Here is a 25,431-nt window from a genome sequence, read left to right as displayed (position 1 = left end):
CTTTCCTTCAGAAAGCCACTTTTAAAAGCATCTGGCCTTCGTTCTTTCATAATCAATTCTATAGCTTTAAATAATATATTACTGTATGTTGATGTGTTTGTAGTAGTGACTGCCAAGCCTCTTGCTATCTGACTCTCATATTCTTAACAGTCATTAAAGATCCTAAAGAGCTTTTGTTCATATAGGCTTTATCTACTAATAGTTACCAAATTAGAATTAGGGAAATTTTAAGATATTTCTATGATAATTTGTTTAAAAATAACAATACCAATTACCTGTGTATATAAATTGCATGCTTTTAATAAAAACTTTTTCTGAAAATTTAGTGAAAAGCTCAGTGTTTTATACTTTTGTCAGTATCTGATTAGATTACCATATCTTCTTGAATTTGACACAGTAACACTGTGGTTGAAAAATATGACAAAAATGTGGCCTGACGTGGTGGGAATGTAAAATAGTCCAATCACTATAGAGAGCAGTATGGAAGTTCCAGGAAGTTAGAAATAAAACTTCCCTGGATCTAGGCCATACCATGACTGGGTTCCTAGGTAAAAGAAAGCTTACTATAAAGATGCCTGTATATCATGTTTATTATAGCACTAATCATAGTCACAAAATTATGGAATCAGTCATCGGTGGTGGAGTAGGTAAACAGTGGGATTTTCACATAATAAGCCTTATTAAGCCATAAAATGAAACAAAATCATGTTTTTAGGAAAAGGGATTGAATTTGAGGTCATCATGTGAGTGAAATAAGCCAGTCACAAAGTCAGGTGCTGCCATTTTCTCTGACACAGGCGCTGGGTGCCAGAGAAGAGGGGACAGAAAAACCATTTAAATTGTGTTTAGGGGGTTTGGGGGAGAGAATGAGAAGAGAAGCTGTCATCATTGCCAGATATTAGGCTTACTTATGAGACGACTTTTATGGAAATAAATAATTCCTATTTTATGTGTTCATTTCATTTTTTAGCAAAAATCTATTTTTTTAAAGATTACTGAATGATAAAAATGAAGGTTTATGTTGTTACTGTGATCTTATAAAACAGCCACAGAAAACTCAATGTATGGAATATTTTAATAGTAACCAATTTAAGATTTGTTCTCAAACTGTTACTTTCAACTCAAATTTATATATATTTTATGTATAATTGTTCATGTTATTATGTAAGGACAGTTTTACTGTCCTTAGTCATTTACCAGGATCCAGTAAAGATCAATTATGAAGAGCTGTTTCTTCTTTGGCCCTTTATTCTATTGAACAATTCTCACCTTTTAGTTCTCTACAACAGTAAAGCATTGTTTATTCATGCGTTGAAATCATGATAAAATTACATTTTTATCATTTGTTTTTCTATATTGTCAAAGTAAAAGTTGATGTTACTAATCTGCACAACTTCCTGGATGATATGGGTGTTGAGCTTTCTGGTGAAGAATATGATGACCTAGTAAACCATCTCCCTGTCCATGGTGAGCATTTCAATTATTGTGATGCCTTTCAAAAATGACTTTCAGAATTAGTTATAAGGAATATTGATAGTACACAACTATATTTAATATTCATTTTATTGATTATTTGTTACCTTCAAAGTATACAGACATGTCTGGTAGTAAAGGAGGGAATGTGTTTGTATATGTTTATTTATAATTTGGACATTTAAATAAATAATAAGCTCGTTAAGTAGAAAGTACTTGGATCCTAGATGTTACAAGCTAACTCAGAAGCACCATTGAGGTCATTAGGAAGCCTAACATAAGCAGAGAAAAGAAGACGGAAGGACATAGAGATAGGTAGAGAAATGGGAAACAAGCTCCATTGAAGCTTTGTAGACAGGTTACTAAGAACAATTGTATTGTAGAATTTATGACATTTAAAATATTTAGGTTATATAGTCACAGCAGTAAATGAAATGTTCCTAGCACATGATGTATAATAGCCTAGTTTTTAAAAGATTTATTTATTTATTTATTTATTTATTTATTTATTTATTACGTATACAGTATTCTGCATGTATGTATGCCTGCACACCAGAAGGTGGTACCAGATCTCATTATAGATGGCTGTGAGCCACCCTATGTTTGCTGGGAATTGAACTTAGGACCTCTGGAAGAGCAGCCAGGGCTCTTAATCTTTGAGCCATCTCTCCAGCCCCCCCCCAGTCTAATTATTTTACTTATTTCAAGAGTAAAAAAGTAATGAGGTCTGTAATAAATATTAGTTATCCATACTCCTCTATGTTGAATTAGCAGTGTCAAAGTAAGTGTAAAAGAAGTAGGTCTAATTCTTGTGATTTATTTTTAGTTTGCTCATTTATTCCATGGCTATGCTAGGAGCTATACTAGGCTCAAGAAAACACAAGAAGAAATAAACTTACGTCCGCTAGCAAATAATGTATAATTTATTTGGAAGCAGGGTGGAAATATGAAGAAAATTACATAGTGAAGTTTGAAAAGTACCCCAATATTTTTTTGGAATGATGGTAAGGAAAGGGAAGTAGAAGGAAATACTGATTGCTTTCAACGGTAAGCAGTTGAATCAGATGAGGAAGATTTATTTATTTATTTATTTTTGCTTGTCTATTTTAACAAGTTAGAACTACAGAAGTAGGCAAAGCTCTGTCTTAGAAAGTCTGTACTTCATCCTGCAGGTCATAGTGTAGAAGAGCTGCCAAAGGTTTTCTTGGTTGTGAATGGCTTTATGTCTTGTCCTCTGTATTCGAAAAGTTACTGGACCAAGGACTATTGATTGTGATTTATGAACTATCTTAAATTCTAAATACATTTTCACATACTTGTCAGAGTCAGATACCATGAAAGTATCCACACTATATTCACCTAAGTGTCTGTAGTGAACAAACAGATAAATATATGATAAATCTGCACAGTAGGCTACTATATTCAACCTTTGGGAAGGAACACATTCTGTCGTTTACAATAACATGATAGATCTGAAGGACAGCATTTACAAGGATATGAGCAGGCACAGAAAGACAAATACCACCTGATTTCACTTATGTGTGGAATCTTTGTGTGCGTATATGCATGTGTATGTATTTCTCCTGCATTTTCCTTCTATGTTTTTTCTATGTTTGTTTGCTTTATTTGGGTTTGTTTGTTTGTTTACTGGACTGTTTGTTTTCTAAAAAGAAAAAGAAAGAAGACATGGAGTTGGATGGGTGGGGAGGTGGGGAAAGATCTGAGAGGGGATGAGGGAGGGGAAACCATGCCCAAAATATTCTGTATGAAAAAAATTACTTTCAACAAAAGGGGCTTATTTTAGCTAAGAGAAGTTAAACTCGTAGACAGAAATAGACAACAAAATAATAGTTAGCAATATACTCAACATGTACTAGGATGATAAACTTTAAAACTAACCTTCAATTTGGCAAGAAAAATTAATTCAGGAGATCTGCCATACCCATGGTAACCAAAATGAGTGACAGTGAGTTAGGTTGCTAAGAGAGGCCAGTGAGATGGCCCAGTGGGCAGTAGTAAATCAAATGTTGCAGATTTGCTGCTTATACTGCCTTTGAGAAGTTACAGTGCTTTACATTTGAATTTCAGTCATCAGTACTGCTTTTGTTGAATCTTTGAATCTTTTCTCACAGCTGATAAGAAGATAAGTCAGCTTGAGCTGATAGATACTATCAAGACTCTTAAAAGTGAGTAATAGGCATGAAATTAAAATCTTAAGCCATTGTAATAATATTTTAATGCTTGAATGTTATCTGTGATTATAAACATGCATATTCATAATATACAAACTTAGAGAATATGTAGAATAAATAAAAAGGACAAAAGAAAATCACTCAAACTTAAAAACCAAAATTAAATATTACAATGTTCATCCTTCAGTACATTTTCTTTCATTCTCTTATATATTATGCATTGAAAATTTGACTGTGGGTTTTTTCTTTTCATTCATACTATTTTGAGCTATAAAGTGATAACTATTTTATTGATGGATAGATAATTTATATCCATTGATACTGAGTTTCTTCCACAGCAGAGAATCTATACAACTGTAGCATTGAACATCTTCTAATATCTTTTTAAAATCTATTTCTAAATCATGTATTTACTCTGGCTTTCAGTTTTTTTAGACCTGCATAGAAATGTTAATCTCAGTCATCACATTATTTTAGTAGCTGAATAACCAATTGGAACTCCAGAAAAATTTATTGAATTAGAGGGGGCAAATACCATTTCTAGTTTAGTTAATTCAAAATAATTGAATCATTTTCTTCATGATGTAATTTATTGGTAGGCAATTACAAATTTTAAAATTCACATTTTAAGACTTAGTTTTAGTCTTATCAGGTATAATTATGATCTTGAAGAGGATTAATGATATCTGGTCCTCTGTATGACTTGGACATTTTTTTTTTCAAGACAGGGTTTCTCTGTGAAGTTTTGGTGTCTATCCTGGATCTCACTTTGTAGACCAGGCGGGGCTTGAACTCACAAAGATCCATCTGTCTCTGCCTCCTGAGTGCTGGGATTAAAGCTGTGCGCCACCACCGCCTGGATAAAGGTTTATTTATTTATTATGTATACAATGTTCTGCCTGCATGTATGCCTGCAGGTCAGAAGAAGGCGCTAGATCTCATTACAGATGGTTGTGAGCAACCATGGGGTTGCTGGGAATTGAACTCGGGACCTCTGGAAGAACAGCCAGTTCTCTTAACTGCTGAGCCATCTCTGCAGGACATTTATTTTGTATCAACTTTGAAAAGCATTTCATTGAACAGCCTTGCTTTGTACTTTGAAACCAGGAAGCAAATGTTCAGAAATAGAATGTATGTACCCAAACATATGTGTTCCTCTATGTTCACCATTATGAATTCTGTAACAAATATTTGTCTCATTTTTCTTAAGGAGGAAAGGTTGACACCACAAAATTAGACAATGCCCTGGAGAAGATGGGAGTGGAACTCACAAACAAAGAATTGCAGCATCTGCAAGAACATCTGCCAGTTGACAGTAAGAATTTCTGCTGTTGTGGATATTATCCAAGGGAGTTAGGCATATGTATGAGGAGTCGTGAAACTACATTTATTTCTCTGTATTGAAGCTTTGTGATGCATTCAGAAAGGTTAAGTCTTGAATTTGAATTTATCAAAGCATTGCCTTATCTATCTGAAGAGTTCAGATGATCCAGCAGTGGACAAATATGTGTCTTGACACCATCCGGAGCTCTTGCCATCCTTAGAAAAGTACTTTGGAAATTGTTTGAATTAATGTGGCTTTAGGTTTCAAAGGTTAATTTTCATTCTTTCAGGCTTTAAAATATAGACATGGAAGGACTTGGAGGGGGAAACTTGGGATGGGCAGAGAGAGGAAAGGGAGGGGGGAAATGATGTAATCGTATTTTAATTAAAATGTAAAAATATATAGATCAAGATGTGATATGAATTCATTAAAAAGTGTCTTATGATTCTGTGGTATAACTGGCAGGTGTCTTCACTGGGAGTGACTTAGCTTAGGAAAAGAAAACAGGTAAAGAAAAAGTGAGAACATTGGTAAATAGAAGGAGCGAGAAGAAAGCAAGAAGTGCTGGAGACAAGGAACAGAGTTGACCCACTGTTTCTAGACTGAGGCTCCTGGTAGGATCTGGTTCTTCTATCATAGCAGTGGCCTGATGCAGAGTCAAACCTTAGTTTTATATATTTAAAGTATATTAGTGGATTTGCTAGGTAAGGCATTCTGTTTTCAAAATGATTTTTTATTATAGCTGATGGAAAGATACATCTAAGTACACTTCTGGATGAAATTGATCATCTTAAAAAAGAAGGTGAGTGCAAAATTATGTCTAAAATAAGAAATCTTAATCTGTATTAATAAGCTGTGTAATAGATGTAATTCACAGTACCTTGGTCCTTTGCACTTCGGAAAATAGTACTCATTACAGTTTTTGACTAGGAACCGAGAATTTGTTAACCATATAGACCATTTTCTGGATAGTCTGTACAAAAAGATAGTCCTATTCATGTAGCTAAAGTTTTAGTCTTGCATTGTTTACTTTCAGTTCGATAATTTATTCAGTCAGTCTTTAATGAGTCTTGAAGTTCTAGGTGCTTCTCTAGGTGTAAGGGATGCAGTATGGAATCAGATTATGTCCTTGTATTCATGGAACTTTCATTTCTTTGATAAGTGGGGCAGAAATTAACAGAAAAAGAAATTTTTTGGAAAGCAGTAATGCTATTAAAGAAAAAGGTGGCATGGTTGGCAGTAACAGAGAACTGGCTTTGCCTTAGACTTGGTAGTTATTCGATGCCTGGAGCGATGCTTGAGTTGAAGTTTGCAGCTGGCTTCCTTTTAGAACTTTGGCCAAGTAGATGTTTCATCAACATCAGTTGAATGGAATAAAGTTTCAACTGATTCTGGTATCAAATCTCATTTTTACTTGGATAAATTTTGAGCATAGTAATGATGATGTATGGACATTGTTTTTAGACCATGGAGTTGTAATACATTTTTCAAAGTTCATTCTCTTTCCTAAGAGGAGAAGACTGATGTCAGTGACCTTGACACCATTTTGGAGAAAATGGGAATGGATTTCTCTGATGAAACATCTGGAGGAGTGGCACAGAATTGGCAAGGTAATGGTGAGCATGCTAGACACGCTCCTTAGAACATGGGATAGTGTGTTTCTGACCTCACACTCCTGAAATTTGAGCCTCCAAGGACAGTTGAATACATCTTAAGATAATCCTGCCTGAATAGATTCTCTCTAGCTGAAATAAGCCCCACTTTTATGGTATTTAGGGTAGTTTGTGTTTCTTGATCTAAAGCCAAAGACATGAAACCATGCACTTTATGCTGCATTTTGAAGAAGAAAATTACAAAATGTGTACAGGGGGGTGTCTGTCCTTTATGGTGCATTAGAGGTAAAAAAAAAAAAAAAGAAAGAAATATATAGGCAAAAGTACAAGTGAAAATAATTTGGGAGTTAGAAATATGAGAATAATAAAGGTCCTTGCTGAGGAATAAATGTGGTTATGATCAGTTTAAACAATACTGGTGTGGGGCTGAGGAGATGACTCAGTTGGCGAAGTGCTTACTATTCAAGCATGTGGACCTGAGGTGTGCATCTGTGATCTGGATGCTGGGGATGTATAGACAGGAGAATCCAGCTAGCCAGTGGATAAGCTCTAGGTTCAGTGAGAGACTGTCTCAATAAATAAGATGGGGAAGGATCAAAGACAACATCAATATGCACACCAAGAGTACCCCATGTCCTTGTACACACACATGCACAAGCACGCAATACTGGTGGCAGATGGTGCTGCTTTTAAATGTTGCTCCAGATTGATTTGGTGGAATGGAACAAGGGCTGATTTGGGACTCTGAAAGTTTCTAATCTCATATGCTCTGTTCACAATTAAAATTTTCACAGGGGTTGCAGATTTAGCTCAGTTGTAGATCACTTGCCTGGCAAACATAAGGCCCTGGGCTCTGTCCTCAGATGTGTATGTGTGTGTGTGTGTGTGTGTGTGTATAGTGGGGAGGTAATTTTACGGTTTGGGAAGCTCATTGTGGTCTTTGTGATGTGTACCTTGCCCTACGGTTGATGGGAAAGTTCAATTTAGTAACCTATGAAGTGATATTCTGCTGTTCCTAGGAAGAAGTTGATGTACTAATGCTTAAAAAAAATATTTTTAGACCCAGCACTCAGAGGCTGAAGCTGTAGGATTTATGGCACAAAGCCAAAGCTTTAAACTTTTCTGAGACTTAATTTTTTCCTACGTTAAAATCCCTCGCTTCACAGGTTGTGCAGTGCAGTGCTTGCCCGTGTCTGTCAAACAGAAGGGTTGTGACCAGACACGGAGTCTGCTGGAAACTTGATCTTGGACCTCTCGTATCTGAAAACTGATTTTTTTTTCATCAAAAATAAGTTTTTAATTTTTATGAACTTTTTAAAAACATGAATTTCTAGACATTTGTTAAATTTAATTTTCTTCCTTTCCTTGAGGTTAAAAAAAATCAGATTAACGGGCTCAAGAGAAAAAAATCAAAATGATGAGTTTGGAGATTATGTTTTAATTTAAAATAATTTATTTTGTTATTTTTAAATTCTGTGTATGCTTATGTATGGGTTTGTGCATTGAGTACAGGTATCCACAAAGGCCGGAGGAGGGCATTGGATGCCCTGGAGCTGGAGTTACAGGTGATAGTGAACTGCTTGATGTGGGTGCTGGGAACTGAACTTCAGGCCTCTGCAAGAGCAGCAAGACCTCTTAACCATCTCTTTACTCCTGTCTTTAAATCATTTTCCTAATGCCTAATGTAGTTTAACATTGTAATGCTTCAAACGAAAGAATATGTGTGCTACTTTAAGAGAGCTCAGTTCTCACGTTTTCTGATATGGGATGGAAATATAGAAATGTGACTATAATGAAAATCATGTGGGTTGCCTATGTTGTTTCACAGAGAAGAATTTCGCGTTGTTTGTGAATCTCACAGTGGTCTCTATGATTTGTACTTTGTTTCACAGTTCAACTTAGCCAACCACTGGGTGCAGTTCCACGTGTTTCAGGTAAGAAGACCAGACAAAGTGGAGGAGATACTAATGCTTTGAAAATATGCTTTTGCCAAGCATGGTGGTGCATGCCTATAATCCCAGGACTCAGGAGACTGAGGCTAGGAGATTGAAAATTTGAAATTTTCTGGCACTTAGCTTTTGAATAAAAGTTATGTTTGTTGTTTGTATGTGTATGCACCTATGTGTTTATATGTGTGCATGTATGTGGATACATGTATCAGAGAGTGCATGTGGAAGTTAGAGGAAACTTTTGGGAGTTGGTTCTCTCCCTCTACTATGAGATCTGGAGATCAAACTTAGATCATCAGCCTTGTGTAATGAACATTTTTACCCACTGAGCCTTCTCACTGGCCCAGGATTAACTTTATGTGTTAAAAGTTACCTGCCTGGAAATCTCTGGCCAGATGTGGTAAGGCCCCTTCTCATTAATCATGTTTCCTCAGCCTCTGAATGTGCAGCTTGTGGACCAGTTAGGTGATGAGAGGGACTTTTGGAGAAGATGTGTAGTAGAATATTATTTTAAGGTTTGTTACTTTTGTTTATGTTGCATTTGTTTAACTCTGTGAAGCTGTGTTACTGTGCCTGTCTAAAACACCTGATGGTTGTAGACGAATTTCTAAATGATCTTATTAATAGAAAACATGGAGCCAGATATAGGGGAGAAAACCTGAGAGAGATCAGAGGAATAGGAACAGCCACATGCTAACCTCACCTCACTAACTCCACAGCTTCCAAAGGCGAGACTTCTTGTCTACCCACACCTATATGCCTTGCTGTTCTACCATCTGATTTACTCTCTCTGTCCAGCTACATCACTTCCTCTTCATGCCCAGCTCTGTCACTTCCTGTCTGTCTATACAGACCTCTACACCTCCATGGTTAACTAGTGTTGGAATTTAAGGTGTGTGCCACCACGCCTGGCTCTGTTCCAAGTGTGGCCTTGAACTCACAGAGATCCAGACAGATCCCTGCCTGCCAAGTGATAGGATTAAAGGCATGTGCTACTATTGTCTGACTTCTATGTTTACTAGGCTGGCCTTTTCCTCTGATCCTCAGGTAAATTTTATTGTGAGACACAGTATATTGGGGGACATAATACATCACCACAGGTAGTCTAATAAAGAACTGAACAGCCAATAGCAAGGCAAGAGACAGAGATAGGTGGGGCTGGCAGGCAGAGAGAGAATATAACAGGAGAAATCTGGGGAAAGGAGGAAGAAAAAAAAGAGATGGAGGAGTGAAGAAGTAGTCAGAGAAGGAGGATGACTCCAGGGCTCAGCCACCCAGCAACACAGCAAGCCGCAGAGTAAGAGTAAGATTTATAGAAGTAAGAATGGGAAAAGCCCAGAGGCAAAAGGTAGAAGGGTTAATATAAGTTAAGGAAAGCTGGCAAGAAATAAGTCAAGCTAAGGCTAGGCATTCGTAACTAAGAATTAGCCAACGTATGTGATTTATTTGGGAGCTGGGTGGAGGGCCTCCCAAAGAGCAAAAAACAAACAACAACAAAGATGTTTTTAAAAACCGTCAGCAATTTCAGAAGGAGGTGGTGCAACCACCCAGATTTATAGAGCCTGAATCCTCTGAGTATGAGGATGCTATGTGCTAAAAGGCAATCATTGAGATGGAAGAGCATCGGCTGGGCCATGTGGACCACAGCAGTAAGGAGTCTCAATAACTAACTGGAGGAGCCAGAATTGGAGGAGCTGGAGGAGCCAGGGAGCCGGAGGAGCCCCTGGAGCCGGAGGAGCCAGAGGTGCTTACAATGAGCACCAAGTGATTCTGTGGGCAAGATCTGATGAACTTCCAAGAACACTGGAGAATGGAAGAACTGCACCGCCAAGAGGTTCAAAAGGAAGCAGCTGGCGCTCACGCAGGAGGAGCAGTGCAGGCACTGTGCGGAAGAAATTTAGAGGCAACGAATGGTCTGGTGCCCTGCAGTAGAAGTTACCAGGACTTGCCCCAGTGTGAGAGCAAAAGATATAAAGATGGAACAAATAGCTATGGGAAGCACTATGAACTTAAACACGAGACCTCCCTGCTCCTGTGCTCTAGGATGTGCTCCAGCTCCTCCAGGACCAGCCACTCTGATGTCATATGGAACCTTGGGATTCATCCTACCAACCCCTGAATGTTTTGGCCAAGTTGTTAGAAGGGATTGGAGTAATTGATGGAAAGTACTACTGCATTCCTCAGTGCAGCTCCTGAAACTTGATTAGCCCCAAACAAATGCTGCCATCGCCAACCAAGGTGCAGTGTCTACTCTCCTACAACTAGAAGCCATCCATTTGGACTAGCCATGATTCTACCCAGGAAGAGTGTTAGGAATTCCTCCCAAGATGGTTCTTCCCTGTACCACTACTCTAGGGAAGATGTGTGGGAACCGATTCACAGGCTCCGAGAGGCAGTGCACGAACACCTGGTTTCTATTGCTGTGATAAAACACCATGACTGAAAGCAACTTTGAAGGCAACAGTCCCCTATTACGGTCCTTCATCAAAGGAAGTGAGGCCAGGAGCTCGAGTCAGAAGATGGGAGGCAGAGACTGGAGCAGAGGCCACAGAGGGTGCTGCTTACTCGCTTGCTCCCCATAGCTTGCTCAACCTGCTTTCTTACACAATCCAAGACCAGCTGCCCAGGGGTGGCACCATCCACAATGAACTGGGCCCTCCCACATCAATCATTAATCAAGAAAAATGGTCCAAAGGCTTGCTAACGGGCCAATCTGTGGGGACATTTTCACAATTGAGAGTCCCTCTTCCCGAAAAACTAGCTTGTGTCAATAAAAATTTGACAAAAAACTACCCAGGACAACTCTTGTCAAATACAATGTTGGCACCAGACCCCGAGTCTTCAGGCACCTTGATCCTGGACATCCTATGTCCACAACTGATGTCTTGTTTGAACATAACTTTCTGTTGTCTGTAATTTAAAAGATGCATGGCTTGCTAGACATTCTGTAAGTTTCATTTTTTTCTTTGAGTAAAAAAGAACAGATTTGAGAGCTCAGGGAGAGCATCAAAATGATGGGTTTGGAGAAGAATATTTTTAAACTCTTATGTAATTGATCTAATGCCATGATGTGGCTTAGCATTGTGGTGTTTTAATAAAAACAGGATATGTGTACTATTATTTTATGAGAGTTCATTTCTCATTTACTTACAGTTGGGGAAGGGTTGCAGAAATAGGACTCTGTTGAAAATTATGTCAGTATCTTACATTTTTCTTCACAATTAAATTCCTCATTGTGAATCTTGTTATGGACTTTGTGATTCATCTTAGTAAACCATTGAGTGAAGTACTACCTGTTCCAGGTAATAAGTTGATACAGAGATGAGACACTAATGTCTTGTGAGGGGCTAGAGAGATTTCTCAGTTGTTAAGAACACATACTTCTCCCACAGAAAACCCAAGTTTGGTTCCTAGCACCCACATCAGGTGACTCACAACTGCCTGTAACTCCAGTTCTGGGGGATCCTATGCCTCTGGCATCCATGGACATCTACAGCACAGTACACACACACACACACACACACACACACACACACACACACACACACACACAATTAAAAATAGCAAAAATAAATAAAAAAAGTATTTGTGCCTGGTCATGGTCATAAATGCCTACAATTCCAGTACTTGGAGGCTAAGCTAGGCTGTGTAGTAAGACCCCGTCAGAGACAACAAACAAACTACATGTGTGTACCTGTGTCTTTGTGTTCTTGTGCATGTGCTTGCACATGTCTGTGTGTGTGTGTGTGTGTGTGTGTGTGTGTGTGTGTGTGTGTGTGTGTGTGTGTGAAAGCTGGAGGACAACCTCGGATGTCATTTCTAAGAGCCATTTGTCTTTTTTTTTTTTTGAGACAGTCTCTCAGCAGCCTGCAATTTGCCTAATTTCCCCTGTTTCTCTGAATTTTCTCTTTTTCTTTAGCCATCAGCATAGACTTGGTTGAACTGAATCTCACAGCTGACTTTGAACCTTCCCAACTTATTGTTAATTTGTTTTCCAGTGCCAGGACTGCTGTTTGGTTGTTTAAAAATATTTAAAAATATTCTGTTGTGTTTTTGGAATTCTCTGTTTTCTTAAAGTTCTTTGAATTTCCTTAAAAACAGCTATTTTAAATTAATTTTAGTTTGTACATATCCATCACTTGTGTGTGTGTGTGTGTGTGTGTGTGTGTGTGTGTAAACCAGAGATTGACATCAAGTGTATTCTTCAGTCGTTCTCTAATTTTTTACCTCATTTTTTTTTTTTTTTGAGTCTGGGTCTCTTACTGAACCTGGAGCTCTTACTGAACCTGGAGCTCACCAGCTGGTTAGGCTGGCTGGCCAATGAGCCCAAAGGATATTCCTGTCTCCACCTTACCTAGGTTACAGGATATTTCTGTCTACCCTGCTGGGTTATGCAATATGGGGCAGCATCCAGCTTTTATGTGGGCTCTGGGGGTCCAAACACAGGTATCATGTGTGTACTGCAAACTTCACCTACTGGTCCATTCCTCAGACTCTGGCCTCAGATTTTGGGGCTCATCTTGTCCATATAACTTCAGCATGGTTCCCTACAGTTCTTGGAGGTTTGGGGCCTACCTACATCATTATCTGCACACTGACGATTAAGCATCTACTCCAATCCTTATAACTTGACTTTCCTCCTCCTAGAAATCCTAGCAAGCTACTTGTCTTCTGTGCCTGATCACTACTCCTATTTCAGCACGAAATGTGCCCCAACCCAGATTTACTGCCAGGCCACACTTGGTGTATTGTCACTGTTTCGACACTAGAGACTGCTGTAAGCCCAAGTTTATCCCAAATCTGCAGTTTCTGGAAGAGAAAAGAGTAGTCCACCCCAGGGCCAGAGTGGCCCAAATGCCTTATACATAGCCATTGACTTGTGTCCTGATAATTCCTCAGGTCTTGGCTTCATCGTAAGGGTCCAGCTTTAGTCACCAAAGCAGAAAACCACACCTCTCTCCCTTCCCTAAAGCAGAGAATGATTCTCTTTGTGCTGTACTGCCTCGGAATTTAGAAAGGAGAGGCAGGGCAATCTCAGGGCTACAAATGCTCAAACACTGGCTTACACCTGTTGCCCACAGCTCACTGAAATCAGAGCAGTGCAGAGGTAGGAACAAGGTCTATTCTGTTATGACCTTATTGATACTATGATTGTATACATGGCTTGAAACCCCTACAGGTGGCTAGGGATGATGCTATGCAGAATCCAAGTCCATCTAATTGCTGATATTGGTCTTTGCCTGATACACAGGCAATTTTGGAGGCTTTATCCACAGGTAGGGGACAGGAGCTGGTGAGGTCTGCTCAACATTGGGTTTCAGTTACCCAACCCTGAATTCCAAGGTAAATTCCTGTGTTTGCTTCCTTGTTCCAACCCCCAGCAACTGGTTAAGCTGTGCTAGCAAAAGTTTGGGAAGGGGCATGGTGGAGATAGTCCCTTGGCTGCCCACTAAGACAGGTCCAGTGCTTGGTCCATGACCACAAGTCTAATAAGTGGCCACAAGGCTTTGTCCAGTACTATACTCCAATTCTGAAGAGTATATTTAATTTTGAATCCTTTCCCAAGTGGGAGGCATCTCTTTCATGCTGTGCTTCAGGAAAGGGTGGTCTATCTCCTCCCTCCTTCCTGTCTTTTCTCACTTGATTTCCTTAGTTCTTGTGAAGGTAGTTGCATGTGTGAATAACCATTCAGACTGGTGATTCTGGAAGGAGATGGATGGAGAGTGTTATTCTGCAGCCATCTTGCTCTGCCTTCTGTTAAAGAATTCCTAAGCATCTTTCTGGGCTCTATTCCTAGCTTTTCAAATGAGAGAAAAATTAATTCCAATGACATTCAAAGTATTCTAGGGAACATACCAATCCAATTTACAGATAAGGAAAGCAAAATGTTGAGTTGCCGAATTTCCTTTCAAAGGAGCTTTGCAGTGAGGCTTCTGTGAGATAAACATATTTAGTATATTGGTTCTAATAAACCATTCACTCACTGTTTTTAACCATCTAAATTAAACAATACCCAACAGTGCCATGGAAATGGTGACAGACCTAAAGTCTAAATATAGAAAATAGGGAATTTAGGCTGAGGGAAAAATCAGGAAGTGGTTATGAAGAGAAAAAAAATATTGATGGGTGTGTATGAACAGCATACTAAAATTTAACAAAAGACAGACTAAGATACAGATAGATTTAATATGATATGTTAAGGAATGAAACTCATTGCTCAACCTTGCACTTATTCTAGCTGTGACTAAAGGTCCCAAAAGGTGCAATGGCTGAACTTAACTCTGCTCATTAAAGTAACCCAACTTCTTTTATTTAAAAGAATGGTGTTTTTCTAGTTGACTCATTTTGTTACAGGAAGTTGTAAGTGTTCTCTATGTATATGTGTCCTTGTGTGTAGGTTTGCATGTTGGTTTGTGTGTAGATGCTTATGTGTGCGTGGAGACCAGAGGTCAGCCTCAGGTATTGTTCAAGAACCATTAACTTTTTGTTTTGAGACACTCTTCTCACATCAGCATTGACTTTGAACTCATAGAGTAGAGAAATCATCAGTGACTGTGGTTAATATAGCAATGAATGTAGCTTTCGTTAAAATAGAGAATCAGTCCTATATTGACTCAGAAGTTATCAAAAATGCATCCCATACTTGATGTGTGCTTGATGGAGTTCTAGATCTTCTCATGTGAGTAACTTCATCCTCACAGGAAGTCTGTGAGGCAGATAAGATCATTTCATACAATGGAAAACTGGAAATCAGTTAGATTACTGAAGAAAATTCTATTAAATAATGAATAGTAGAGAAAAATACTCATACCAATGTGTTCTTGTTCCAGCATAATAATTTTTCTTTTCATCTCGGCAGAACTTCCTATTTCTTATTATAGAAATAATGCACTGGAAGGTGATTTTGTTACTTTCAGAAATTTGTGGTATGTTTATTTTTCCACAATAACAATTGTTGGGAGTAAGCTTAATTCTAGCCATATTGAATATTGTCTTCTTGCCAAAAAGTTATAACTCACATGCAAGAATGAGAGACATTTTAGCATTAGTGAGAACTTCCATTTTTTTTCTTTTTACTAAGGGGAGACAATGGACATCAGGGACTTGGACAGCGTGCTCAGGAACATGAGTATTGAGCTCACCAAAGGAGAAGTTGAAGAGCTGAAAAGAAACCTCTCAGTTGATGGTAACTAATTTTTGATTTAGGAAAACAATCTTCAGGACTTCTTGAAGTTTATAGACTATGATTTCTGAAACCTAGTTGATTTTGTACTAATAAAAATAATGCATACTCTCCGAAAATGCAGTTATAGACTAAAAGCAAAGGCTGTCTTCAATTTCTAAATCTAGATCTAGTATAAAGCATTTGTCTAGCCTATCACTCCAAGGTCACTTTCCACAGCAGTGGATGTTTGAGAAGCAAGAAGGGAAATGAGTAGAAGTTAGTGTGTATCCTTTCCACACTTCCCATGAGTTTCTGTGTTCTGACTCTGACCTCTACTCAGGTGTATCTGAGAACACCAGGAACTTGCCATAGTCTGTCTCATTAATGAACCAGCCCCCACCCCTAAACCTTACCTTTGCCCCACCCCATCCCACCCTTAACTGTTCCTCCTCCATTTCTATTCAGGGAAGGGCAGGCCTCCCATGGAAATCAACAAAGCATGACTTATCGAGTTGCAATAAGACTAAGCACCTCTCCTGTATTGAGACTGGGCAGTCACCCAGTATGAGGAAAAGGTCCCAAATGCCAGTGAAAGAGTTAGAGACAGTCCCTATTCCCACTGTTAGGAGTCCCACAAGAAGACCAAGCTGTCACATGTATGCAGAGTGCCTAGGTCAGTCCCTTGCAGGCTCCCTGGTTGTTGGTTCAGTCTTATGAGCCCCTATGAGTCCAGATTAGTTGATTCTGTGGGTTTTCTTGTGATGTCCTTGACCCCTCTGGCTCCTACAATCCTTCCTCCCCTTCCTCCTCAGGATTCCCAGAGCCCAGCCTAATGTTTGGCTGTGGGTCTCTACATCTGTTTCCATCAACTACTGGATGAAGCCCCTCTGATGACAGTTTGATTAGGCTCTAGTTTATGAGAATATCATTAGGCATTATTACATTGGCTTTTTTTCTCCAACCATGTTTGGTTCTATCCTAGGTCTCTGGGTCATCCAGCCTCTGGGTCCTGGTACTCCAGGCAGTGTGGGCTTACTCTTGTGGCATGGATCTCAGGCTGGACCAGTCATTGGTTGGCCACTTGCACAGTCTGCACTACCCTTACCCCAATGTATCCTGTAGGCAGGACAGACTGTAGGTCAAAGGTTATGTGGCTGGATTGGTGTCCCAATCCCTCCACTGGAAGTCTTGCCTGGACACAGGAGATGGCTGATTCAGGCTATGTATCCCCAATTGCCTCATTAGTCTTTATTCATTCTATTACTAATGGGAGCTCTCACTTGTCTTTGATATTAGTGATAATTTTGGCGTTGAAATTTTGGTTCTTTCATTTCCATCTCATTCTCCCAATGTCATTCTTATTCATGTCTAATACCTTTTTTTACATACTGTCTCTGGAAGTCTTACTGATATTCATACCTTTACCAATTACTTCCATGCAGATCAATTTTATGTAGACCTCTGTCCTATGTTTCAGGAAGGGATATGTGAAGGGCTGTTAGACATTTCTATTGGATATTCCATAGAAATGAATATTTAAAATGAAATTTAATGTTTCCATGTCTGGTCTACTAGTTCTTCATTCACTGCCTCATTCATGTTATCTCCTAAGTTATTAATGGAACATGTTTTGTTCTTGCTCTTTCACATCATGAATTATCTGCTTCACCCATTCTGTAATGCCTGTTCTACCTCAGATTACCATACATAGAATATAAAGACGGATGGAGCAATCTATGAAAAAATAAATGTAGCCAAGTATTAATAGTCAAACCTAGATATGAAGCATAAGTTGTTCATATTCAGCTCTTTCAAGTTTATGGTATTCTTGTAACATTTCAAATTAAATGATTCTTAAAATTTTATAGTTTAAATTTTGTAGTCTCAGGCCACCAAGATGATGGCTTAGTGGATAAAAGGGCTTCCTGCCAAGCCTGATGACCTGAGTTGATTTCTAGAAGCCAAGTGGAGGGAGGAGAAAACTGACCCCTGGAAGGTGTCTTCTGATGTGTGAGCATGCACACACGTGCACACACACACACACACACACACACACACACACTCACTCACAATGTGTAATCCCATGAGTCTTCTTTAGTTTCCTTGCTTTTGCCTACATTTACAAATGGCGTTTGTCTTTCTGGGCAAAGATTGATAGCATTCCCAGAATTAAGAATCTTCAGAGAATTAAGCTGCATACATGGCAATTTACATCATGCTTATAAGGAACTATCATAGCCCAGAAAGAATATAATTTTCCCAGGTCCAGAGAATATAGTCCAGTGGTCAAGGGACAGTTTACTAACAAAGAATCAATCTGTGAAAATGAAGGATTATGCAATTGAAGTTAACCTAAATAATGATGCATGAAATAAAACTTTAGCTACTTCCTGAGTCATTATTTAAAATTTATTTGCTTGAATTTATGTTTTCTTACAGCTAAGGGGACAACTGATCTGGACTCACTGGTGAATGGACTACAAGTCATCACAGGTCAGTGAGAAGTTGTATAAAGTAAAGTCTCTAATTCTTTACACTAGGCTATACTTTATATGATAAATATTTTATTGAGATATGACATAAGATTATTACATATGCTTATGGGGACAGCTTAAAATTCATTACCAAATAAACTTGTCCATATTCCTACTAACCTCCACTTAAGATGATGAGGTAGGTAGATTACCAATAATCTAGAAGATCCTTGTTTTACTTCATAGTCATTCTGCTTGGCTATTTGGAGGTAATTATAGTTGACCATCATATCTATAATTTCTACATACTGCTCCAATCATGTGATCATAAGTATTTGGAAAACAAATCCATCTGTGTTGAAAGTATAGACTTTTAGTACCTCAATAATATTATTCTCTTACATAGTAATATTCTCTCAATTATTTATATGGAATTTACATTTTATTAGGCATTACCAATATTGTAGAGTTGTCTGAAAAGATAAAAGATAATGTATATTGGTTATATGTAAATGTTGTGTCATCTTAAATAAAGGCTTAAAGATCCAGATTTTTATGTTTTTAAAAAATCATTTATTTTTAATTAACATGTAATAGTAGTACTTACTTATAATAAGTTGATATTTCAACACATGTACACAAAATGTACTGACCAAATCAGGGTAATTAATATTCCAACCTCTTTATTATTTCTTTATATTTGGAACTTTCTGGTTTTTGTAGCTCTTTATAAAACATAAAATAGGCTATTGCGAACTATAGTCATCCCAGTGTGGAGTACTGGAATTTATTCATTGTATTTATGTTTTGATACCATTATTAAACCTCCTATCATCATTCCCCTGACATGTTTCCTAACTAATGGTCACTATTCTACAATCAAATGAACTTTTCAAGCTTCCATTTATAAGAAAGATGTGCAGTATTTGATTTTCTTATTTGATTTGACTTAATGTCCTCCACTGCTACCAGTGACAGTATTTCATTCTTTATGCCCAATACTTTTCTGTTCTGTGTACCTGCCCCATTTCTTTATCCAGTCACCTGATTTGTTTTCATATTTGGGCTGTTGTCAAATAGCGCTGCAACAAAGAGAAGCATGTGAACTTCTTTGAGACCATGATTCCATCTTTTTTCAAATATATACCTGGATTTCTATGCCAGCACCATGCTACATTGGTTACTGTAGCTCTGTGGTATGTCTTGAAACCAAGTGTTACAGTGTGTCTAACTTTGTTTTTTATATGTAAAACTGCTGGGCTATTTGTGGTCTTTTTTTTACCTTCATGTACATTTTAGCTTTTTTTTTTTTAAAAAAATTCTTGAATTATGCCATTGATATTTTGGTCACGATTGCACTGAATCTATACATTACTTTAAGTGATCTGAACTTTTCACAATCTTATTGTGTCTTCTAACACATGCATATAAAAAATCTTTACTTTTTTTGTCTTTTTCAGTTTCTTGCATCAATGTTTGATGATTTTTATTGTAAGGTCCTTCATTTCTTTTGTTAAACTTATTCTTATGCTGAATCTGTCACGATGAGTGAAATTGCTCTCATAATTGCTTTTTCAGAAAGATTGTTATTGGTGTATAAAAATACTATTGATTTTTCCATGTTGGTTATATATGCCATAACTTAGCTGAAATAGAAACAATTCTGTTATTGTTTCTAATAACGCTTAGCATCATCTTTAGACCTTTTTGCATATAGAATTATAGCACCTGTAAACATCTATGATTTGATTTCAACCTTACTATTTGTAGGATTTTTATTTTTTCTCTTGCCTAGTTACTCTAACACCTATCAAACTATGTTGAGAATAAACAGTGAGCATGGACAACATTGTCTTATTTCAGATCTTACATGATCTTTCTGATTTTTTTGGTCAGCATGAGCTAGCCATTGGTTTGTCATAGACAAAGCTTTATTTGAAGTGGTATCCTTCTGTATGAAATGTATCTTTTTTTACATGATGGAATACTGAATCTTACTAAATGCTTTTTTCTGAATCTATTGACATTTGACTGGATGATTTTTGTTTTTTACTCTGTTAATGTGATGTCTTTGTTTTTTTGTTTTTGTTTTTTTTTTTTTTTTTTTGGATTTTTCGAGACAGGGTTTCTCTGTGTAGTTTTGGTGCCTGTCCTGGATCTTGCTCTGTAGACCAGGCTGGCCTCGAACTCACAGAGTTCGCCTGGCTCTGCCTCCCGAGTGCTGGGATTAAAGGTCTTCGTTGATTTTTATGTTGAAATGACCTTTCATTCCTAGGACAAATCCCACTTGAACATGGCCAATTGTCTTTTTGATGTGCTGTTGGATTTTATTTGCTAGTCATGTTTTGAAGATTTTTGTAACTGTAGTCATTAGAAATATTGGCCTTCAGCTCTCTGTTTTTGCCATTGTGACCTAGGCTTGTTTGATTCCAGATATAGAATCAGTTTATAAGATCTGCCTTCCTTATATATTTATGGAATAATTTGAGGGGAAAAAAAGGTTATTAGTGCTTCCTTTAAGGTAGAATTGAGCATTGAAGTTGAGTAGTTCTGGGTTTTGCTTTGAGAGTCTTCTCGTCACTGACTCAGTGTTACTAACTCATCTTTGGTCTGTGCAGGTTTCTGTGTCTTCATGACTCAGTTTGGCAGGTTATATGTGTTCAGAAATTTTTCCGTTCAAGTTTTCCAGTTTATTGCCATGCAGATGTTCATAGTAGTCTCTAGTAATCCTTTGCAATTGTGATATTTTTAGTGTCTCTTTTTTAGTTTATAATTTTATCTGAATCTTTTTTTACTTGACTAGTCTATGTAAAGAATTGCCAATTTTGATGTCTTCTGTAAAAAAAAATTGTTGATTTCACTCATGCTATGTAATGTTTTTTAGTCTGTATTTTGTTTTCTACTCTGATCTTTGGTTTAGATTTTCTTCTGTTACCTTTGGAGTTTGTTGAAGTAGGTGTGGTCTTGTTGGAGGAAGTGTGTCACTGTGGGAGTGGGCTTTGAGGTCTCCTACATTCAAGCTATACTTAGTTCAGTGCACTTCCTGTTGCCTGTGGATCAAGATAAAGGACTCTCAGCTCTTTCTCCAGCACCATGTCTGCCTGCACACCTCTGTGTCCCACCATAATGATAATGGACTAAACCTCTGAAACCGTAAGCTGGCCCCAATTAAATGTTTTCCTTGAGAAGAGTTGCCGTGGCCATGGTGTCTCTTCACAGCACTAGAAACAATAACTAAGACCGATGTCTAGTGCTCATCTTCTTACTGAGGAAAGAAATGACAACAACACATAGAGAGCTGCCTTTTGAGGAAAGCAGCACTGGACTCCAGCAAAGGAGAGACGGGAACCCGATAGGCATGAAAATCTGGGGACAGGACAGCAGGACAGCAACCTAAAAACAATTTCAGAAACTGTAACTCTTGTTCTCAAGTCAGAAGACATATTTCAGAGGGAAAAGAAAGAGAGCGCCCCAGCGGACTCACTGCAGGAGGTACCAGCAATGCCAGTGAGACAAAAGTGCCATGGAGGACACACACCTAAACCCGGCCCTGCTATTTTGCTGCACATAAGTACCTTGCATGAGTTAAGTTGTTAACCATCAATAATTACCATGAATTTAAACTAAATTTCAGACCACAGAATTATTCACTTTCCCAGTTTTCAACTTTATATAAATAGAATCACAAATCTATAGTCCAATATTTTTTAATTTGTCCATTACTTTTATTAGTCCATTAATTTGTATTGTCCATTATTTTAATTAGTCCATTATTTTTAATTTTTAATGAATCTCAGAGAATAACATATGACATAATGTTGACTTTTTAAATTCAACTTTGTGTCATATGTTGTTCTCTGAGATTCACTCATAGTGCTGTATGCAGCAGTGGTTTATTGATTTTCATTGTTGTATAATACAAATAAATTATAATCAAATAGGGATCTGTGATGATTATCTTTGCTATATGGAATGATTTTTAATTAGTTGATTGTACCTGAATACATTTCTGTATATTCCATTGTATAAACATATAAAAATTTGTTCTTATATTCTATTATCAAGGAATTTTTCCAATTTGAGGCAGTTATAGCTCATTTACTGATTAAAAACTACCCTGGCATATGCATTCTGATGAATGTATGTGTTTGATTCTCTAGTCATATATTTTTCTCGTAATGTTAATGTTGTTAGATTTTGAGATAGTCTTTTCTATAAAATTAAAGTAGAAAAGTTTTCCTTCTTTTATATTAACTGAAGGAGTTTGTGTTTAATTACATTAAAGATGAAATGTTCAGTTACATTACACTGTGAAACATTTCATGTGGGAAGATTTTAAATTACCAGTTCAGTAAAAATAATAAATATAAGACTCAACTATCAAGCTATCTTAAATTCCTTCCATCACTGTCAAATAGTATTTTGTTAAGACTTTATTCCTTTATTTTAAATAGTGAAATTGCTTGTATAATAATCATAACATTCTTGTGAGTATTTTAGTGTCTGTGGGAATGGTGGTGATGTCTCCTTTGTCAGTGGTGTGCTGTGAGAGTTTCTGTATGTCCTGTGGGAGCCTGTTCTTGGGTTCCTCATGGCTTTACTCAGCAGGTCTGCATAGAGGATGATTAGGACCACGAGCCTGAGTGCAGGTGTCTGAGATGGTCTGCACTTGGCTGTGCTGGGGATGGTCTGTATGTCAAGTTGCTCTGATTGGTCAATAAATAAAACCTGATTGGCCGTGGCTAGGCAGGAAGTATAGGCGGGACTAACAGAGAGGAGAAATAAAAAAACAGGAAGGCAGAAGAAGTCACTGCCAGCTGCCATCCTGACAAGCAGCATGTGAAAATGCCGGTAAGCCACAAGCCACATGGCAGGGTATAGATTTGTGGAAATGGATTAATTTAAGCTATAAGAACAGTTAGCAAGAAGCCTGCCACGGCCATACAGTTTGTAAGCAATATAAGTCTCTGTGTTTACTTGGTTGGGTCTGAGTGGCTGTGGGACTGGCGGGTGACAAAGATTTGTCCTGACTGTGGGCAAGGCAGGAAAACTCTAGCTACAATGGTGATAATCTTTATTTGTGCTTTCTTTAACTTGTCTCTTTCTTTGTCATTTGGTACTGGTATTTACCAGTTTTGTTCATCTTTCCAACATTCAACCTTGAGCAATATAAATTTAAAATTTCTTTTCTGTTTTGGAAATCCTGGCTTTGCTTTTATTGTCTGTTTTCTACTATTTTTAGGGAGAGTGTGTTTGCTGTTCTTTTCTATTTTTTAAGAATAAATCTAGATTATTTGTCTTTTCATTTTTTTAGCATACACATTTAAGACTAATTTTTCTCAATATATCTTTGCTTTATTCCATAGTTCTGTCATTAGATTAAGCATATATTCTTACTTTCACTTGGGATATATTTGATGTATGGTTTATTTAGAAACATACTCTTTATTTTTTAAGCATATAGACATTTCCTTAAATCTTTCATTCTTGATTTATACCCTAATTACAAACACGAAATTGCACATATATTTGTATCAATTTTACAAATAACCTTTAAGTGACTTGAACTTTAACTGTGAGATATTATTTCATAACCGTCATTATGGTGACAAATTTTCTAAAATTAAAATAATTCTCTGTATCTGAAACTTAATGTTTATTGTTTAGTAACTGTTACGCCTTAGCTCATTATTCATAATTTGGGATTATAATAGTTAGAAAACATTTCATACTTCTCTATTTTTACTCTGGAGGAGAGAAAATTGATGTCAGTGATGTGGAAAATGCCATCAAAGATGTGGAGAGTGAAAGGGCGTCTAGAGAGCATCTGGAGCAGAAGTCATTCCCAACTCATGGTGAACATTTCCAATAGTAGATTAAACTTCCGAACAGCTGATACGCTTTCAAGAGAGTTAGAGTAGTCATCAATGGAATATTCAGCATTACTGATGTCTGTAGAATTATAAGGGAGCTGGGATTATATGCTTAGAAATTTTCATTATCTACTAACCTATGAATAACTATGTAACTTTTATAAATAAGAGATAATACTAAATATCTAAATCTCAGATACAGCTAACTTTAGTACTTAGAAATGTGTAAATTGTCACTTAATAAAACATACTTATGCCATTTCAAATCATAAATCTTGCCACCAGGGATAAGGAATGCTGATACTTTCATTGTATTGAGCTGTATTGGTTTAAGACCTACAGGGAAAGAGGAGGAGGGAGAGTCATGTGACTATACTGATAGAGGAAAGGCGAGTGTAGTAGGAAAAATATGAAAAAGGAAGTGTTTTTGCATTAACCTACTTGGTGTTAATAATTGACACATTTACTGTAGTAAGAATTTGGTCTATATATTCTTTTGAGATGGGTACATTCTAGGAACAAAGTAATTTCATGCTTTGCATTTTGTTTACTACAAATAAGGCATTTTGTTTACTTTAGCATAATAAATCTTCTTAGCCATCATTTGGGATATGTATTTCCTAATAACTAATGGAGATGTGTATAAGAATAGGTTACAACAATGTGTGAAAGTTATTGAAAGTGAAGTAAATACAAATCAAGAGCCAGATTAGAGCTGGAGAGATTGCGTAGTAGTTAAGTATACTAGCTGCTCTTCCAGAGGACCCAGGTTTGATTCTCAGCACTCATGTAGTGGTTCACAACCACCCATAACTCCAGTTCCAAGAGATCTAACGCCCTCTTCTGTCCGCCACAAGGACCAGGCACATGACTGGTGCATAGACATCCATGTAAACAAAACACCCATAATAAGCAGATTATGTGCACGCCTAATAGCACTTAGCAGAGCAGCGATCTGTGATTCGAGCCAGCCTGCTACCAAGTGAGTTCAGAAAGCTCAAAGCTACATAGAGAACCTGTCTCGAAAAAAAAAAAAAAAAAAAAAAAAAAAAAGCCAGATTAGCAGAAGTGCTTTGCTTTGCCTTTGTTCTTTCTTTCTGGTTAATTTTGTTGCTGTCAGTCTCATATATATTTATATAATTAATTTTAATATTATACTGCATTGCTTGTACTAAGTGATTTCCTCTTTTCTTTTTAAAAGATGTTCTGTTTATTTTAGGTACCTTTCAATGTCAGCAGTAGAAGTAACAAAACTGACATAGGTATCACAGCTGGAGAGAAGGAAACAAACTGTTGAGAGAAGCAGCTCATGTGGCTTGAGGCTTAGTGACCAGACAAACCCTACCATTTGTTCAAACATTTATGCTA

At 37.4% G+C, this 25,431-nt stretch overlaps 1 protein-coding gene across 1 annotated transcript in view; it reads left to right on the top strand.

Moving 5' to 3' along the window:
- The window catches only part of LOC114702204, a 175,449-nt gene that overhangs the window by 121,438 nt on the left and 28,580 nt on the right, over positions 1–25,431 (top strand). The window contains exons 40-48 of the mRNA XM_037200852.1: positions 1,366–1,467; positions 3,606–3,659; positions 4,876–4,980; positions 5,732–5,791; positions 6,501–6,599; positions 8,495–8,536; positions 15,633–15,737; positions 18,156–18,209; positions 23,944–24,045. Coding sequence (XP_037056747.1) covers positions 1,366–1,467; positions 3,606–3,659; positions 4,876–4,980; positions 5,732–5,791; positions 6,501–6,599; positions 8,495–8,536; positions 15,633–15,737; positions 18,156–18,209; positions 23,944–24,045 — 723 coding nt within the window. The remainder of the gene's footprint in view (positions 1–1,365; positions 1,468–3,605; positions 3,660–4,875; positions 4,981–5,731; positions 5,792–6,500; positions 6,600–8,494; positions 8,537–15,632; positions 15,738–18,155; positions 18,210–23,943; positions 24,046–25,431) is intronic.

This window comes from Peromyscus leucopus, chromosome 8b (assembly GCF_004664715.2).
Source record: "Peromyscus leucopus breed LL Stock chromosome 8b, UCI_PerLeu_2.1, whole genome shotgun sequence".
Lineage (NCBI taxonomy): Eukaryota > Metazoa > Chordata > Mammalia > Rodentia > Cricetidae > Peromyscus > Peromyscus leucopus.
This window is presented reverse-complemented; position numbering and strand designations above follow the sequence as displayed.